General features: G+C 40.2%; 1 protein-coding gene across 3 annotated transcripts in view; it reads left to right on the top strand.

Moving 5' to 3' along the window:
• Nucleotides 1-19,823, top strand: part of AKAP6 (A-kinase anchoring protein 6) — a 564,294-nt gene that overhangs the window by 425,069 nt on the left and 119,402 nt on the right. For all 3 annotated transcript variants that reach the window (XR_006818743.1, XM_046008964.1, XM_046008965.1), the window contains one exon: nt 9,525-9,673. Coding sequence is in view for 2 of the 3 variants with exons in the window: in XM_046008964.1 (XP_045864920.1) it covers nt 9,525-9,673 (149 nt within the window). In the remaining variant the exon portion in view is untranslated. The remainder of the gene's footprint in view (nt 1-9,524; nt 9,674-19,823) is intronic.

Here is a 19,823-nt window from a genome sequence, read left to right on the forward strand (position 1 = left end):
TTGGTACTTTCTTATGTTTTCTATCTCTGTTGAAATTCTTACTGTGTTCATCCATTCTCCCAAGTTCATTAAACATCTTTTTGACCATTACTTTGAACTCTTTATCAGGTAGATTACTTATCTACATTTCATTAAGGACTTTTTCTGAGGTTTTTGTCTTGTTCTTTAATTTGGAACATATTCCCGAGTCTCTTCATTTTGCTTATCTCTTTTTGTTTGTTACTGTGTATTAGATGAAACAGACATCTCTCCAAGTCTTGAAGGAATGACACTATATAAGTGATAAAACTTCCTGTTCAACCTCCTCTAGCTTTTGGTTGTTTCTCAGACCTTTGTGATTATATAAGTAACCTGATTTGTTGTTGATAGTTCCTTACTATTGAGGATGTTCCAAAACCTCCTAGCGATCCAAAGGGAGGGATCTAAGATGGTGCCTAGTTTTAGGGTAATTGTAAGCCAGAACTTCAGGCAGCTTCTTTTAAGATATTTAAATATCTCCAGTCTTGTGGGTCTACAATTATAAACTCTGATGACTTCTAGACCAGGAGATCTGGAGGTATCCTTTGGACAACTGTTGCAAGTATCATGGCTTTAGATATGTGTATAAGATATATGTGTATATACCTTTCTGAGAGGTAACAGCAAGCTTTGGTGAGACCAAAGGAGGATGCAATTATTGTATCTTCCCACCTATATTCTCTGTGGGGTATCTCTGTAGCCTCTGGATGTTTGGCAAGCCTACAATCTGCCCCTCAGGCCTGAAGCTCCAAGACAAAAAGATAAGCCTTTTTTACATGAAAACTGGAGGTATATTGTAGTCTGGTGTTTATGTGGTGCCCTGGGGGTGTAGTCTGCTAAAGACTATCTCTTCAATTGTTTCAGATGTGTGGGAACTTGAAATACATTCCCCTTTGCCACCAAAGCCAGATGCTCAAGGAGCATCCCCTGTGTGGGTTTCATGTTCCCACCAGATACAGTAGGGTGGAATGAGGCTTGAAGACATGGTGAAGAGCACTCAGCCAGCCCTGCTATGGTGCCTGAGGGCTCATGGCTGTGGTGCGTGGGAGCAGGGTGTACAGCCAGCCTAGCCTAGCCATGGCTGCAGCTCTTGGGAATGGACAAACCCACCAGAACTAGCAGCCTAAGGGGTGATGTTCCCTCACAGGGCCAACACCAGTAAGACAAAAGCAGAAGGCAAAAATTGTGGCCACTACTGCTTTTGTCCTCAGAGAGAATTCCAAGAGCTTCCTGCCTTTCTGGCAGGCACTTTAATATTAACAAATGAATTTCCTTCACTTATGGTCTAGGTGCCTTTCAAACTGTTTTTGTGCTAGGTCCCTAGGCCACTGGGTCTGTGCATGAGCCCTTTGAGAGTAGATTTTACATTCCCTAAAGCCCTGTAGTTCTCCTAAAAGGAAGTCCTGTTGGTTTTCAAGACCACACACTTTAGAGGCTCATCTCTCCTTTGCAGTTCCCAATGGCTGGGTGTCAAACCCCTTGCTCCTCAGGGATAAGCTTCATATTATGAGATCCCTCTTGACTGTGGCTCATGGTGTTACGGGACTTTTTCCTCTCTTGGTGCCGCTGTTCTTGGTCACACTGCTTTGAAGAATGAAAAGGAAGACCAGACAGAGTGGTAGGCAGCAAAGCAAGGTTTATTGAATGATAAGCAATGTGTTTAGTACAAAGCTCCTGAAGAGGAAGGGGACCCAGGAGGTTTTATGGGCTTTAGGGTTTTTATGGGCTTATGGGCAGGCAGTTTTAATCTGATGAACCTTCCTTTTGCCTGTCATCTAAACAGGTTTTTGTCATCTATCTACCACATGGGAAAGGGTGGAGGGCTTCTTCCTCCACTTCCAGGGTGGTGTAGCATCCTTTTGAGTGTGGTTTCCTCTTAGGGTGTGGGGGGTGGGGGGGAGAGGAGGTTGTCCCTGCCTGGCTGCCTTCAAATTATCCTTCATCAGTGACACCTGATGTGAGATTTCTTTCTAGACTGTGTCTCTATCACCCCTCTCACTGTGGCCCTTTTATCCTCTGCTGTGGAGGTGCTGTTCAGTTAGCTTTCAGGTCCTTTTCAGATGGAATTGTTCCATATGTAGCTATATATTTGTTGTGTTCATGGGAGGAGGTGAGTGCAGGATTCTTCTACATGGTTATGTCAAACTCTCCTCAAAGGAGATGCACTTTGAATTCAGTCCCAAAGGTGAGTTATTTTAGGAAATTATGAACCATCTACAATGATGACAATGGCAAAAATACACAAAATAACTAGGCTCTTAAGGGGGAAAAAACCAAGTAGCCCTGTAAAGGTGAAAGTTTAAATCCTGGAGTATGGGGAGCTCTACCAAACAAAATCATGAAGATTTACAAGTGTAGATTCTCTCAATCCTAAGTCCCTGTCAGGGCCCATGGGATTTTGAGACCTGTAGGTGCTTCCAGAAGAAGGGGCAGTCTGGGCTATTTACATGAGTGTTATACAAGGGAGAGGAAAAAGAGAAGTCATAGTAAATATATAAGGAAGAGAAAAAGGCATGTGCTTAAAGATACTGCATCGAAGGTTAAGAAAAGTCTGTGTCATAAAAGTAGCAACGTATTTCCAAATGACAAAGCTATTGGCAGGAAAAGTACAGTCTTCTCTTTCTCACCCCCCTCATTGTTTAAACGATCTTCCTGAGTAACTGTGGACTCTTCCAGAAACAAACTGTGGCATTGTTAATGTCTCATCCAAAAGCTTAAATTACTCCTCTTTCTTTTTAAAATGAGAAATCAGATTTTATTAAGCTAAAACAAGTTCATACCCAGAAGACTTAAAACTTGTTTTGAAACATGTTGTGAAGATTACCACATGAAGGCAATAGCTAAAGTTTTCATTCTGTATGTGTGTGATCATCCTCGTTAGTTTCTAATGTGATGTATGACATATAAGATCACTCTGTTAGCTGAATAAAAGATTATCAAGTGAATCTTGAATTCTTTTCTCCTTTTTTTTCCTAGAAAAAAAAAAAACAAGTTACATATTTCAGTAATTTTCTTTTGTCAAAGAAAAAATGATCTCCTTTCTAAGTGAGAATGAAGCCCACGGGTTTCAGAAATCAAGCTGAGGTTGCTGCAGCCTCCAAACAATCTGTTTTATTTCTTTGTACATTTTAAACCATTTCAGATTTTCAAACACAGCAGAATTTATTCAACCAATTTTTATAGAGTGCCTGTCCCCTACCCTGTGCTGTGCTGGGCGCTACTGATGCAGCAACATGCACATAGACAAAAGTCTCTGCTCTCAGGAGGCTTCTAATCCACTGGGGGAAGATGGACAATACAAAATAAGTAACATGGTTTGGCTAGAAATAGCAAATATGCGTGAAGGAGTATAGGAATTGTACAGGGGTGGGTGTGAGTTGAATCTTTAAGCAGGAGAGCACAGAAGATCTGAATGAGAAGATGACATTTCTGTGAAGACCTGAGGGAGGTTAGGGACTGAGCTGTCTTGCAAACAAGGTCAAGTGCCCCTAGAGCATCCCTACTAACCCTGCTGGAGCAGGTCAGGATAGGTTGAGGACTGAGTACTGACCGTTGGCAAGGGGAATGTGAACAAAAGCTTGACTGGAGTGTATTCAAGAGAAAATCAGAGAGGAATTGGACACACTGAATATAGAGAGCGTATGTAAAAGTGATTTTGCTATAACACAGAACAGAGATATGGGGCTTTAGCCAGAGGATAGATTAGTGTCAATTGGTCTCTAGGGATTATTTATCCCCTTCCCCCCCCCCAAGGGAAAAGCAGTGGCATTTTTCTGGCTGATGTACTTGTGCTGATGAGAATAATACAGGAGAGAAAAAACTTAGTGCAGGAAAGAAGGACAATTTACTGCAGAGCTGATCATCTTTGTGTAGATAAGAGAGGGTCTGGCACACAGGTGAAGGGATTGGTCTTACAAACATGGAAAGTTTCCACAGAAACAGGAGGGAAGGAAGAGGGTGTGGACCCAGAGGCAAGCAGGCAGGTAGCTGTGGTAGGAAGCTATGAAGTAGAGGGTGAACGAGCAGACAGACCTTTAACTGCATGAGTTAAGAAAGAGTGCAATTAATTTTAACGTTCTCAGGATACTTAACCCAGCAAAGGATGCTGGGATATGCAGTGATGATGAAATAATTGACATTTCTTAACTAAATAAGTGCTTTTTAAGCACAGGGTCAGGGATATGTCTATATGTGATTATAGAAGTGATGATGTGTTTAAATCTCTCAAGATTGTTAGGGAATTTAACCCCCCAAATTTATCATGGGTTAGCCATTTTGTTATGAGATACAATATCAAGGGGAAATATATGGTTGAGTAATTATTCAGGACCCAAAGAAGGTTATTGAATTTGGATCACCACATACAAAGCCAAATTTAAATGAAATATTTTAACACACTATGTCTTATGTTCTGATTAAGTTATTAATTTGTAGTCAGAATCTAAAGAGGAGTATCCCTAGTGACTTGGGCTGCAGGTGCTTATAAAACAAATGGGGAAACATGCTATTAATGATAAGCAGAGAAGGAATAATACTCAACCTCAGATGAGAAGACAGTGTTTCTGACTTTATTATATGTGCTAATCTGCTGGGATGGCAATAACAAAATACCACAGACTTAATTTCTGTAGCTTAAACAACAGAAATTTATTTCTTACAGTTCTGGAGGCTGAAAATCCCAGATCAAGATGTTGGCTGGTTTGGTTTCTGGTGAAGCATCATTCCTTGGCTTGGAGATGTCCACCTTCTGGATGTGACCTCACATGGCCTTTTCTCTGTGTGGTACTCTTCATCTTCTTATAAAGACACTATTCCTATTGGATTAGGGCCCCACCCTTGTAACCTCATTTAATCTTACTTCCCTCCTTAAAGACCCTGTCTCCAAATATGGTCACATTGCAGATTAGGGCTTCAACATATGAACTGAGAGGGAGAGGGTACTAAGTAAGACAATAACATTATATTAAAGGTTTACTAGAGGTACAAGTTACTAGAACTCTTAAGCATTTATTCAGGCCACTGGCCTGATGGAAATTTGATTCCCTTTTCAATGCATTGTTCTCAAAGTATATCAGGAGATAGGTGCTTTATGAGCATATTTGAACTAACCCATCAGATGAGTCTCTTGCCATGACAGAAAAAGGAGATAGAAAAAGATGAAGGTCATCACAGAAACAATGACATCTTCTGCTGGCATGTTGTTGAATAGCATCCAAATTCCCTAACCTAACATCCTCTACAGCCTATCCCCTTCACAGTTAGCAGCCAAATGCCCCAAAGCTCCAGCCACCATTCTCTGAACATGCCACATCCTTTCATGACTCTAGGCCTTTGAATAGACAGGTTACTCTGCCTATAAAGATATCTATCTGCTTCTTCACCTGACAAAATCATACCCATACTCCCAGATCTGGTTCAAATGCCGCCTCTCTCAAGCTTTTATTGTTCATTCCTCACTTTCAGACAGTTATCTTTTTAATTCCCATCCTCCCCCATATTCATTTCACTTGGCATATTTGTAGCGATCTGTTGGCATAACTCTTTCCTCCAATATATTATAGTCTCTTGGGAAAAGTAGTCCCTTCTTGTTTTGTTCTTCTTTGTACCCACAGTCCCTGGTGCAGTTCCTGACACAGGATGAAGACCCAGTGAACGTAAGAGTAATAAATGGATGTATGAGTGTACAATTCAGCTATTCAACAATTATTTCCTGAGCCCCTCTCATATTCCAGATACTTCCAAGGTGTGGGGATTACAAAATAGCAAAGGAAATAGACACAGCCTCATTATGGAGCTTGGAGTCTGGAGACAGAGACAGAAAAAGCATAAACCAGTAAATACAAGAATTTTAAATTGTGTTATGTTCTGGGAAGAAAATTAACACTGTTCCATAAAAGAAAAGAATAGAATGAATATACCTTTGATAGGGTAGTCAGGGAAGGCCTCTCTGAGAGATGAAATGTCAACTGAGAGCTGAAGGACAAGAAGACAACATTAGTAAGAGAAAGTTCCAGAGGAAGGGGACAATATGTGCAAAGGTTCTGAGAGATAGGAAAGAGCTGTTTAAAGAACTGAAAATAGGCAGAGATGACAGGGGCATGGTAAATCAAGAGAGAGACAAGTAGAAAATGATATCTGAGGTAGGCAAGAACCAAATCTCTCGGGGCATGGAAGTTTTGGGGTTCTGTTTTGTTTTGTTTTTATCCAAATGCAGTATGAAACCAACTTATGTTTTACAAAAACCACTATGGCCACTGTAAAGGAAGGTTGGAGGAACAGGAATGGATGAGGAGGGATGCGCATTAGAAGAATTTGTTGTACTGCTGGGGAGAGGGGACAAAGGCTTGGATGAGGCTGACAGACAGGGCCAAAAGGCTGGAGAGACATTTTGGGAGAGGAATCAATGAAATTTAGTGAGTAAATGGCTGTGGGAAATAAGAAAGGAGTAGTTAAGGAGACTTTCAGCTTTCTGACCTGAGCAACACATGGTGCCATTTGCTTGAAAGGGAAGACCTAAGTAGAGATAGTCCTGGGGGGTGTGGTGAGGATGGGAATGGAGAGTTCTGTTTTGAGTTCTCCTGCCTTAAAATTAATCCAAGAAGCAACATTAGGTGGTTGGTTAGATATGTAAGTGTGGAGCTCAGAGGAGAAGCCATTACTATATAGACTGCATTGAAAGCCATGAGAAATAGTATCAGCAAAGAAAAGCAGTCTAGAATTAAGCCCTGAACAACAACAACCAGTGATCTCAGCTATGATTCAGAAATCAATCAATGAGCCATCTGTAAAACAGATTTGGGGATGGTGGAGAAGGAAAGAGGGAGAATGATAGAGAATCCATCACATTAGTTCAGCCAAGGGGTAATGCAGACTTCGAGTAGAATAAGTGAGAAAGATCCTCTTTCTGTCATCATTCTCTCCCATGGCATTCTCATTTTATCTCCTAATGCCAACTATTGCTTCTAGGTTTATATATTAGGCTTAATATTTCCACTTGCTTATTGAACATCTCATTTTTGTTTTCCATCAGTCCCTTAAACCAAAAGATTCAAATCCAGCTCATCTGTTTCATCCATCCATAGTGCTCTTTTTATACACCTACTCCCACTGATGGCACCATGGGCCTCTCTGACCAGGAGGTAACAGGTTGATCTGTCACTGAATCTATTCTCTCTTATTCCTTTTTATTTTCCTTAATGATGTAAGTTGCCAATTCTATTGATAACCCATCAGTAATGTTATTTAATCAAGCTGAGCTAAATTATAAAATATAGTCCAAAAATATCCTCTACTATCATAAGTACTAGTAAATAAAATTTTTTTAATCAGAGATCCAGTTTTACTATTTTTTTAAGAAGTGTACTTTCTTCAAATCTTCCTCCTAAAAATTTATCTTCAGACTAAGATATAGTATGAGAAAAATTTAACCAGTTTGCAGAGAGATTTAGACTGGCAAAGCCATTCAACCTTAACAAAAGGAGCTACTTTGGTTCTATTTTTATCATCACTTTTAGGAATGAATCACTGAAAGCAGAGAGAGAAATGAGATGGATAGGAAAGACTTGGGCCGTCTAATTCATCTCTTTGTTAGTGCAGGGAAGTTTCCTATGTCAAATGCCTGTGGGATGTTGTGCAATAAAAGTCTTGCATTGCAACATTTCAATCATTTTCATAAGGTGACTAATTATCTTTTAAGTTGCTCTCAGCATTGTTCTCTGGACTCTTTTCCATGTATTCCTGTCATATGAGAGGTGTGTCCCTTTGTACACGGAGATGGCCTAGGATCTCAAAGGGATGAGTTCCAATTATTTTTCCCTGGTAGTGGTATCTACATGAAGTTGACCTCACGCTTGATGACTCTTTTTGTGACCAGTGGCACACATTTGTGAGATCATTATCCAGAACAAGGAGTGGTCCAGTTTGTTGCCTTAGGATGGTTAAAAACTAATGAGAACCTCTAGGGATCAGAAATGGTTCTTGGCACCTAATGGTGGAGATACACTATTTGAATGGGGTTTTCAACAGAATACTTGATGTGGGATGATCTCCTCATTATCTGTACAGTCTTGAAGGGAAAGGTAGAAAAGGGTTAGCATTTGGGAGGATTATTGTTTTTCAGTTCTTTGACTATTAGTTTCCAATTAGTTTAGGCAAAAAAAGTTCACATGAACCAAATGCAGATTATAGTTTTTAACTGACTTCTGAAACTTAAATGATAAGAATATAGTAATTTTTGCATTTTTTTTAAAGTTCCTCTTCCATAGTCTGTAGCACTCATAATTAACTGCTTGTAGAAAGCAACAACTTAGGAACTCTGGAATGGCTTGAGAGCTTACATTTCATAAACCACTCTTTTCATTTACAGAGTCCTGATTTGCTCTTTTAAGCAGCTGCCACTTTATAATGCTGCTTGGAGTTTGTTTTCTCTTCCACGGTCAAGTCTATAAAGGCCAAGATCAGGCAAAAGGCCTTGGTTGGCTTACAAAAAGCAGGTCATGTCTGACATGCTTTTCTTAAATGTTGTAGAATTCTGGCAACTACCCAGCAGCTGACCCAGAACTTTTTTAAACACAATATGTAATTAAATTAAAAAGAAGTAACAGTTTTAAGGCTTATCAGAAATGTGAACAGACATGCCTGGAGTTAGTGAGGTAGGGTCAAAAGAAAGAAGAGTTCCTTTGGTCCACAGTGCACGCGAACTCAGCATTTTTCCCTCCCTGTTACCATGGGCAAGCATTCTCCATCTCATCTGGTGTTCTAGGGAGCCCTAAAGCCACAGGGATCATAACAGCTGCAATAAATAAAGCATCTATTCAGTACATTTCGATGCCAAATATTATTCAGCATTCTTTTGGCCTTGGCTTGATAGAAAACAGCATGGTGAACTTACTACCTCTCTTTACTACAGTAAGCCCCACGTAACTCTGAAAGATGTAACAATTCAAACCAACACAGCAAAATCACTATTCCCTCTGTTTTTAAATTAAGATGATAATACAGGGGACCCAAAAATGTAATAAACGAAGTCTATAGTCACTAGTGAAGATGTATTAGAATTGGTACTAGGCTTTTTTATTCTTCTCAGGGAAGATAATGAGAAACGTTCAGAATATGTGTCCATGCAAATGTATGGGTTGGAGGGAGATCTTTAAAAAATAAATGTTACATATGTGGCATGTGGCAATATGAGGAAGAATATTATTAAGGAATTTCACAGAATTTTTATGTAAAATCTCATCATACAGTATTATGATCTCAGGGATATTTGGTAATATTTACTGAGTCTTTTGAGAGTTCATTTATTCAGGTCGTATTTTAAGGAGGAACTTATAAGATTTAGATCTAAAACATAATTCTGTAATATGCCCAGCTGATCCCATTAAATCCAGCCCGAAAAGGAGCAGTATAATGATGTGAACAATTCCCATTCTTTGAGTTGTTACACCTCACTTGAAATGCATTCCTTCTGGATTAACATAGCAGTTCCTCTTTGTTTCTCTCTCCAGACTGAGGTTCAGCTGTGCTACCTGGAAGCACAAAGAGATGCTGTTGAGCAGATGTCCCTCAAGCTCTACAGTGAGCAGTACACCAGCAGCAGCAAGAGGAAAGAAGAGTTTGCCGATATGTCAAAAGTTCATTCAGTGGGAGGCGATGGGTAGGGAGCTATTCTTTTTTGTTGTTTGACTGTCGCTAATCTCTACTTTTTCAGTGATTCGCCACCGGTCGGTGTGTGACAGGCATTTCCTCCTCAGCACACAGACCCAGGCAGGCTCGGGAGAGTAGGCATGTGTGTCATGTTGCGTTTGTGCAGGAACTGTGGATTTTAGTGGCCCCTGTCATCTAGCCCAGAACATCCTAACTTGGTGGTTCTTTTTTCAAAGCAGCCTTTTTACAAGTTTTAAATCTCTGTTTCAAAGCAGAGAAGGTAGGAGCGTTTGTGGGACTATACTGGGCCTATGGTGTTGGTCTTTCTTCTTTGTAAATCTTTTTTCTGTGTTTTCCCCCCCTTTTTAAATTTTACCATTTATTTTAAAGTCTACCCAAGAAACTTTAAATATCAAAAGCTCACTGGAAATTTGGGAGAACATAATTTTCCTGACAACACAGATATTTAAGAATTCTTTAGAGACCCGGGGTTAGCCAGTCGGCGTCACATAAAGTCAATTGGAATAACAGACTAGCGCTAGCATTGCCTATGGTACGTGAAAGGACCAAACAGCTTCAGTGACCCACCAGTTTCATTCAGCCTGAGATATATGGCTGTATTTACCTTACACTAACTCCCCATACTATTAAATAATTAACTCATGCATTCAGATATTTCCAGTTGGCTTTAAAGTTATGCAAATATTGTGTGTGTGTACATACAGTTTTTTCTCTTTTTGTCTTTTCGGGCTCAGTTCTATTATTTTATAGGTAATTATTAAAGGATAAAAGAGTACTAATTAAAATTAATTATTTCATTATTTTAATGACTTAATAATAGTATACTCATAAAAATGGAAAGACTAACCTATTTCAGTTTTATACATGAGCCAGACAGCACGGGGGAGAAATTGTTCCCCCAAGTTCCATTACATGTTAATAAACATCATATAAACCTAGGGGGTGTGACAATAGCCAAAATATTTCCTGAAAAGTCAAGAGGAAAGAAATCTTTGCATGCATTTGTTTGCATTTGTATTTTAGGTGCTTATAGTTACAGATATTTGGGGATAAATTAAGTACCAATTATAAATTCTGTCTTTTGATATAACCCAGGTTCTAAGAATCCAGGGAGAGGAGAAGAGTCATAATTCTATTTAGGAAATGGCAATGGACTCTTCAAATTTTCAAATTTCAAATTTTCAAACCTATGTAGTTTGCTGCTCTAGCGGGGTTATATTATAAAGAGACACATTATGTATATATTTGATTTATCTTATGTGATTCTGGAGATGTTCCTAAGGACTCATAAAAAGAAAAGCATAGCAGCGAATAAGAAAGAAAAGGTTAAATCTTGGAGCATGAACAATAAGCTGTTTTGAGGCTTTAATGTGCTTTAATTTCTCTCCATGCCTAAATAGTCTTTGGTGTGGATGCAAGCACAAACTTTAGGTCACATTCTCATGTTTTCTAAAAGCCCTGGGGACTGAGCGGGCACCACGTGCTTCTGACCTCAGATTCCAAGGACTCAACCTGAGTACTTACTCTGGGCTCCACAAATCATACATTTGCCCTGGGAATTGCTTAGTTAACAACAAGCATTGTTCTGTGAAGTGGGAGTAGGTGAACTTGCCTGATATCCTTTGTTTATGCTCCTTGGGGTGCTGAAGGCTGTGCATTGTGCAGTAATTTAAGAGTGTGCTGAAGAAAAGGCAGCTATTTAATACTAAGGACAAAAACCATATACTCCTTTCTATTTTCTGTTTATATACAGAAAAACATTGTTGGAGGAATGCATGTGGGTGAGGTTATCTGGCGTGTCCTGCCCCTAAGACTCCCTGCTCCCACAGTCAAATCCTTAATTCTGGAGCCTTAAGAACACAGCCTTGTAAAATTATTTGCTCCAATGATACATAAACTTCATTAACTGTTCCTTTTGTTGCATGGAATGAGCATTGTTCCCAATAAGCAACTGTGGGAATAGTGTGGGCTTTCTAGGGTCTTCATTCCATATACGGATGTCCAAGCCACCAAAGAGAAAATTAAGCCGGTGATACAGTTCATGTATTTTTATTTCCTCCCCATGTCTACATGCGTACTAAGAGTAGGTGGTTGAAAAAATGTATAAGCTACTCCAGGGAAGACTCAGCTGCTAGATAGAATGTGATCTTAAATTTCTACAAAGTTTACATAACCACAGTATTGCTTAGAAATGAATTTTAACCTCTCTGGCTTGATGAAAAGTTCGCTATCAAGGTGATAGAACAGAAGTTTTATACAACTACGAACTGTGTCATGAATATGTGTGGCGGAAAGATCTCCCTGAGTGTATGTGAGGCTGTGTGAGCGCTAGTAACAGAGTTTTTTACCTACGGGAGACATTTGGCACTGGCTCCCGCATCATATCACAAAGCGGGAAACTGGCTTCCAGGAGGGACATTGGATGCATGAGTCACTGATGGTTCTCTGTGGGAGCAGACTGGTGCTTTTCATGCCTGCCAATTTAAATGAAAGCGCTTACAGATTGTTTTGTTTCTTTCACCCAGTCAATATTCCCTGAAGGCCTACTGTGTGAGTCGCAAGATGACCTGAGCAGAGTTTGTCAAGAACACTTAACCTTCCGTATATTTTGTGAAGTGTACCCATCTCTTCCTGACACCTCTTTCTATCAAGAGGTTGTCTGATTTCATTTTTTAAATGAATTTCAAAGATGCTGTTTAATTCACTAAATAGCATCCTACTTGCTGTCAGGACTTACTGTCGATCACAAACCATGTCTTTTGTTCAGTTTATAAATGACAGTACTGGAAGGCAAAAAGGCTAGGTGACTGGCATGCCTGGGATGATTGTTTAAGTTGCAGCTGAGACCTCAGTGCTGAGTGGACAGTTCACTCTGAGGATTTCATTCAGACCTTGATAAACACTTGTCCCTCTGAATCCTCTGTTGTGCATATTCCATAGTGTATGAAATTAAATTATGGTATTTTTCTATTCTGGAGAAATTGAAGAGTCTTAAGGAGATTTCATTAAAGCCACAAGGAAGTTTGGGCAAAATGATTGGGAGGTAAGCTTAAGTGAAAATAAAATCAATTTCATTAATTTGCCAAATATTACTGATAGGAAGTACAGAGATTAAAGACCAAAAGGAGATGCTCACATTTTGGTAGGAGGCACCAGTTTGTAAGCAATGTAGACTAAAGGACCGTTAAGTGCTAAGTTTGAGGTCTTTATTGGGTAGGGGCTGTGGCTCCTGGAAGGCAGAGCTCAATTCTGACCATGGTGGGGGACTTGGAGCAGATCAGGAAAGACAGCAGAGAGAGGATTATGGACTTGGTCCATAATTTTTGAAAGAAGGCTTGGTCAGTGATGTTGAGCATCTTTTCATGTGTCTGTTGGCTATGTGTATGTCTTCTTTGGGAAAGTGTCTATTTAAGGGCTCTGCCCATTTTCTAAAAATTGGATTATTTGGTTTTTTTGGTATGGGTTGTGTAAGTTCCTTATATACTTTAGATATTAACTTTTGATCAGATAGATCATTTCCAAATATCTTCTCCTATTCAGTAGGTTGTCTTTTTGTTTTACTGATGGTTGCCTTTGCTCTGCAAAAGCTTTTTATTTTGATGTAGTCCCAGTAGTTTATTTTTGCTTTTGTTTCCCTTGCCTTAGGAGATGTGTCTAGAAATACATTGTTGTGGTTGATGTCAGAGAAATTACTGCTTGCCTGTGTTCTCTTCTGGAATTTTTATGGTTTGGGGTCTCACATTTATTTAGGTTTTTAATCCATTTTGAATTCGTTTTTGTGTATGCTGTTAGAAAGTAGTCCAGTTTTGGGGTGGTTGGGTGTTCAGTCAGTTAAGCATCCGACTCCTGATTTTGGCTTAGATCATGATCTTAGGGTTGTGAGATCAAGCCCCACAGCTCTGCACTGGGCATGGAGCCTGCTTAAGATTCTCTCTCTTCCTCTGCCTCCTGCTCCCTATCTCGCCCTCTCTCTCTCAAAACAAGAGATAATAGTCCAGTTTTGTTGTTTTTGTTTTGTTTTGTTTTGTTTTTACATGTAGCTCTCCAGTTTTCCCAGCACCATTTTTATTGAAGAGGCTATCTTTTCTTCATTATATATTCTTGCCTATGTGTACTGCAGTGTTATTTACAATAGCCAAGGCACAGAAGTAACCTAAATGTCCATTGATAGATGAATGGATAAGGAAAATGTGGCATATGTACACAGTGGAATATTACACAGTCATAGAAAAGGATGAGATCATACCATCTAAAGCAACATGGATAGACCTAGAGGTTATTAGCTAAGTGAAAAAAATCAGACTGAGAAAGACAAATACCATAAGATTCCACTCATAAATGGAGTCTGAAAGAAATGAACAAACAAAAAGCAGAATCAGAATGATAACTACAGAGAACAAGCTGACGGCTGACAGAGGGGAGGGGGTAGGAAGTGAGCAAAATGGGTGAAGGGGAAAGGAAGATATAGGCCTCCAGGGATGGAATAAGTCACAGGAACATAAAGCAGAACATAGGGAATACAGTCCATCATACTGTAATAGTGATGTAATGGGACAGATGGTAGCTATACTTACGGTGAACATAGCATAATGTACAAACCTGTCCAATCACTAAGTTGTACACCTAAAACTAATGTTTTAGTGTGTCAACTCTACTCAAATAAAAGGGAAAGAAAGAAGGCTGGATCAGGGGAAGAGCTTTTCAGTTTAATCTGAACAAATGTTTATTGAGCACCTCCAAAGACAGACCATGGTCCCTGCCTTATAGTCTAGCAAGAAAGTGTGGCAGTAAGTCAGTATTTACCTGGGAAATGAGAGATAAGGGGAAGCAGAGGGTGCTAGGAGTGCTCGGAGGAAGAGGGTGGGCTCCATGAGGCCAAGCTGCATGGGTTGTGCTCTCCACACTCTGCCCTGCATCTGGTGCTTGGTGTGTGCTAGATGCTCAGTCAATGAATGGATGCATAAATGAGTAGCTCAAAGTGATCTGGGGCTTGGAGAGAGGGAGCAAAGAATAATCAGCTGCCTGCTGCTTCCATCTGACCGTAAAGCAGAATGGAAAGTTGGGGGTGTGTGAAAAATAAGGCTTGTGAAGAAGGTGAAGTCCTGCTCCTGGAGTTAATTATTGAATTCATGGTTCTTGACCAGGGTAGTGCTTGCATCAGAATCACCTGAGGCACCTTGAAGCTAAGAAATGCCTGCCTACCCCACCCCACTGAAAATTCTGATTCAGTAGGCAGGTATGAGCCAAGATATAAATACGTTCTAATGCCCACTTCCAGTTGAGAACCTTTGCACTAGTGGTTTTCAAAGTGTGTTCTTTGAACCAGAAGTATCAGTATTTCCTGGGAATTTGTGAGAAATGCCAATTCTTAGTCCCACTCCAGACCTACTAAATTGGAAAGTCTAGAGCTGGGGACCATCAACCTTTGTTGAGTGAGCCCTCCAGGTGATTCTGATGCTGCTGTTTGAGAAACACTGCTTTAGTCAGTGAAGATTTTAGTTTAGAAATTAATTGAGGGGCACCTGGGTGGCTCAGTGGGTTAAAACCTCTGCCTTCCACTCAGGTCATGATCCCGGGGTCCTGGGATCGAGCCTCGCATCGGGCTCTCTGCTCTGCAGGGAGCTTGCTTCCTCCTCTCTCTCTGCCCGCCTCTCTCTCTGCCTGCCTCTCTGCCTAGTTGTGATTTCTTTCTATCAAAATAAATAAAATATATTAAAAAAAAGAAATTTAGAAATTAATTGAGAATGTGGAGTTTGAATTGGAACTAAAGCCAGAAAGAATTGATGACCCATCAGATGAGGGGAATGAGGAAGAGAGAGAAAGGAGCCACTCTCGTGTTCTAATTCCTAGTTCAGGGAGAAGAAAGAAAATAGGAGGATTTAGATTCAGATGACCTTTGCGTCATTTAACATTGAATATTTGTTGAACAACTGTTAAGTGCAGGCTGTACCGGGGATGCATAGACAATGGGATGCAGTGTGTGGCAGATGGATGTAAATCAGGAAGACCTTCCAGAAGTGTCATGGAGTATGCCTCATGGCCAGAAATGACCATGAGAATGCTTCCTATGGAGTCAGCAGTGTGTATGAACTTCTAGAGCCAGTAAAGACTGCCCGTCATGTCAGTTTTGAAACAATATTCCAGCAGTGGTGTGGAGAATAGATTGGCATGGACAAGAGTAGGCATTGCTCCATTAAGATGCTATTCCAGTCATTCAAGTTAGAAATAGGGCCTGAGCTAGGACCATAACAATGGAAGCTCGAAGTTTCCAATGGAAACTGAAAGAAGAAAGTTGAAGACAGGCCTTGGCCACCACATATGTAGGGGGCATTAAAGGAGGGGGAATTGAAGAATGGACTTCCATGATTTGGGCTTGTGCCCTTTGACAGATAGAAGGACATGTCACTCACTGAGGTGGGGAAGAAAAAGGAAGAGCAGGAGTGGAGGTAAGAAGCTGAGTGTTTGAGACGTGGCTCTTTAGATGGTCTGTGGAATATCCAAGTGTAAATGCCCAGGGAGCAGGTCTAGAGCTCAGGAATGTTTGGGGTTCCTCAACCATGAATGAGGACAGTGTGGTAACTCTGGGGTAGCAGAGGCTTCGAGAGGTGGAACTTACATTATGGTAAACTACTCCTCCACCCAGATGGACATGACATTATCTTTAAGGAATGTTTGTTTGAAAAAAGTATGGATAATCCGAACATTTTGATTTCAGTTGGAATCTTTCCTGCTATATTAAACAAGTCTTCCAAAAAAGAAGTTCCATCATTGAGAATTCCAGGTGGTATCTTGATTGGCAGGAATTTAGGGCTATAGTCACTTGTTATTTTCTGTCTCAAAGTTACAGGTAAAAGCTTGTGATCCTAGATATTAGAATGAATCAGGACTCCTCAGAAAGCTTCCAGTGACACAAATGATATTTACCTTTAGAGATACTCATTAATTTCCTCTAGTCTAATTTTTTTTAAAGGAGGAGAGAGTATCTCCTAGATTAAAAATTAGAGACTGGAGTTCAGCTTGGCATTTTGCTGCTTTTTACCTGTGTAACTTGATTGGGACACTTAACTTCCTCAAAAGGCAATATCTCTGTCTGTAAAATGGGAATAGTTATCCCAGCCTACTTCATATTCTTAATTTTTTTTCCCATTTAATTTATTTTTTCAGCGTAACAGTATTCATTCTTTTTGCACAACACCCAGTGCTCCATGCAAAACGTGCCCTCCCCATTAACCACCACCTGTTCCCCCAACCTCCCACCCCTGACCCTTCAAAACCCTCAGGTTGCCCCAAGCTCCCACCCCTGACCCTTCAAAACCCTCAGGTTGTTTTTCAGAGTCCATAGTCTCTTATGGTTCGCCTCCCCTCCCCAATGTCCATAGCCCGCTCCCCCTCTCCCAATCCCACCTCCCCCCAGCAACCCCCAGTTTGTTTTGTGAGATTAAGAGTCATTTATGGTTTGTCTCCCTCCCAATCCCATCTTGTTTCATTTATTCTTCTCCTATCCCCCTACCCCCCCATGTTGCTTCTCCATGTCCTCATATCAGGGAGATCATATGATAGTTGTCTTTCTCCGATTGACTTATTTCACTAAGCATGATACGCTCTAGTTCCATCCACGTCGTCGCAAATGGCAAGATTTCATTTCTTTTGATGGCTGCATAGTATTCCATTGTGTATATATACCACATCTTCTTTATCCATTCATCTGTTGATGGACATCTAGGTTCTTTCCATAGTCTGGCTATTGTAGACATTGCTGCTATAAACATTCGGGTACACGTGCCCCTTCGGATCACTATGTTTGTATCTTTAGGGTAAATACCCAGTAGTGCAATTGCTGGGTCATAGGGTAGTTCTATTTTCAACATTTTGAGGAACCTCCATGCTGTTTTCCAGAGTGGTTGCACCAGCTTGCATTCCCACCAACAGTGGAGGAGGGTTCCCCTTTCTCCACATCCTCTCCAGCATCTGTCATTTCCTGACTTGTTAATTTTAGCCATTCTGACTGGTGTGAGGTGATATCTCATTGTGGTTTTGATTTGTATTTCCCTGATGCCGAGTGACGTGGAGCACTTTTTCATGTGTCTGTTGGCCATCTGGATGTCTTCTTTGCAGAAATGTCTGTTCATGTCCTCTGCCCATTTCTTGATTGGATTGTTTGTTCTTTGGGTGTTGAGTTTGCTAAGTTCCTTATAGATTTTGGATACTAGCCCTTTCATATTCTTAATTTTTATTAAATTTTTTATTACCAGTGTATAGTTGACATACAATGCTATATTGGTTTCAGATGCACAATGTAGTGATTCAGCAATTCCATACATTGAGTGGTGCTCACCATAAGTGTAGTTACTGTCTGTCACCATACAATGTTATTACAATATGATTGACCATATTCCATATGCTCTACTTTTCATCTCTATGTCTTACTAATTTTATAACTGGAAGTTTGTGCTTAATCCCCTTCACCTATTACCCCCTACTCCATATGCTTTTGTCACACAGAAGTACAATAATTGGAAAGAAAATACCTAAAATACTTATAATGTAATAGATATATAAAAATTAGTTAATGAAATATACTTTGAGAAACTACTATGTTGCAGGGAGTGGTATGAGATGCTAGGAATAGAAAAGATAAAAAAAAACCTTAAATCTCCGTAGTCCTTGGTCTCGTGAGGGAGAGAGACAAAGACACTCAGATACATCCTTATGAAACAGTAAAATTCAAGGTAGAGTGTACTATGGGGGTACCTAGGAGGTCTGCCTAATCAGGGAGATTTTTTTTTTTTTTAAATAAAGATTTTATTTATTTATTTGACAGAGAGAGAGAGAGGTCACAAGTAGGCAGAGGGGCAGGCAGAGGGAGGGAGAAGCAGGCTCCCCGCTGAGCAGAGAGCCTGATGCGGGGCTCGATCCCAGGACCCTGAGATCATGACCTGAGCTGAAGTCAGAGGCTTAACCCACTGAGCACTCAGGTGCCCTGACCAGGAAGATTTATGATGGGAGGGAATATCTGAGCTCTTGTAAAAGGTGCACAGATATTAGCTATTAGAAAAAGGTTGAGCAGAAGGAAGGTGAGGATTTCAGCTACAAGACTAACTTTGTAGGGAGGGTATGTATACATGAGACTATGTGTGTATTGAGGGCTACTATAAATAACAATTTGATGTTGTTGAAGCAGAGGGGCATGGAACTCTTTTTTGACTCTGCTTCCTGGGATCAGGAGGGAATACTAAGCAAGTTCTTAGGGACTTCTACTCCTGTGATAAAGTTCTAGAAGATACCTCAGTCTCATTGGTCACAAGCCAGGCTTCCTCTGGCTATAGGGAAACTCGGGCAATGTCTGCAGATGGAGACATAGTCAAGGCCTATGCCCTGTATCTGAGAATATACAAGTAATCCACTCCTCACCACACAAGGTTTTGGTGTAAATTTTACTCCCAAATACAAACAGGATATATAGGTAATTCCCAAGCACAACAGGCTGAACTGAATGGACTTTAAATGGACAAAAGGTTAAGTTTGGCAGAAAGGATGAGGCCATTTTCCTTCAGAAAAAGAAGCATCTCTGTATTGCTATGAAAAAACATGCACAGATATCTATAAAGCATCACCAAAAGGAAATGATTTTGACAAATGAAAACAAATATATCACTATTTAAACTATTGTTTGATTAAAGATCAAATTTGATTCTCTAAATTAATTAAGCAGTAAGATACACTGAATGATTTTAACCACCTGAGAAAGGATATAATCACCCTGGATTTTACTGCTGCAGGGTGATCGTCCTCACTTTCTGTTGAGACCATGCCAGTAATACGGCTTCTGCAGGTAGACAAACATAGATGCCTACTCATACTCTTTCCTTCACACAGAATGACCATTTTGAATTTGTGCTCAGTGGGTGTTTTGGGAATATTGCTACATAAAATGTCTTCTTTTTGGTACACACCAGCCATAAAATGGAGTACTATCTCTTATTTGTGCTAACATTGGTAATGCAGTCACAGACCAATCACTAGGCAACCCAAAGAAACTTTACTTACACCATGAATTTCTACTTTCTTCCTCTGACTCTTGTCCTGTCTCAATCTAATGAATAGCTGATCGGTGTGCATTCCGTGGTTTGTTTTTTTGT

This window comes from Meles meles, chromosome 6 (assembly GCF_922984935.1).
Source record: "Meles meles chromosome 6, mMelMel3.1 paternal haplotype, whole genome shotgun sequence".
NCBI classification, from domain to species: domain Eukaryota; kingdom Metazoa; phylum Chordata; class Mammalia; order Carnivora; family Mustelidae; genus Meles; species Meles meles.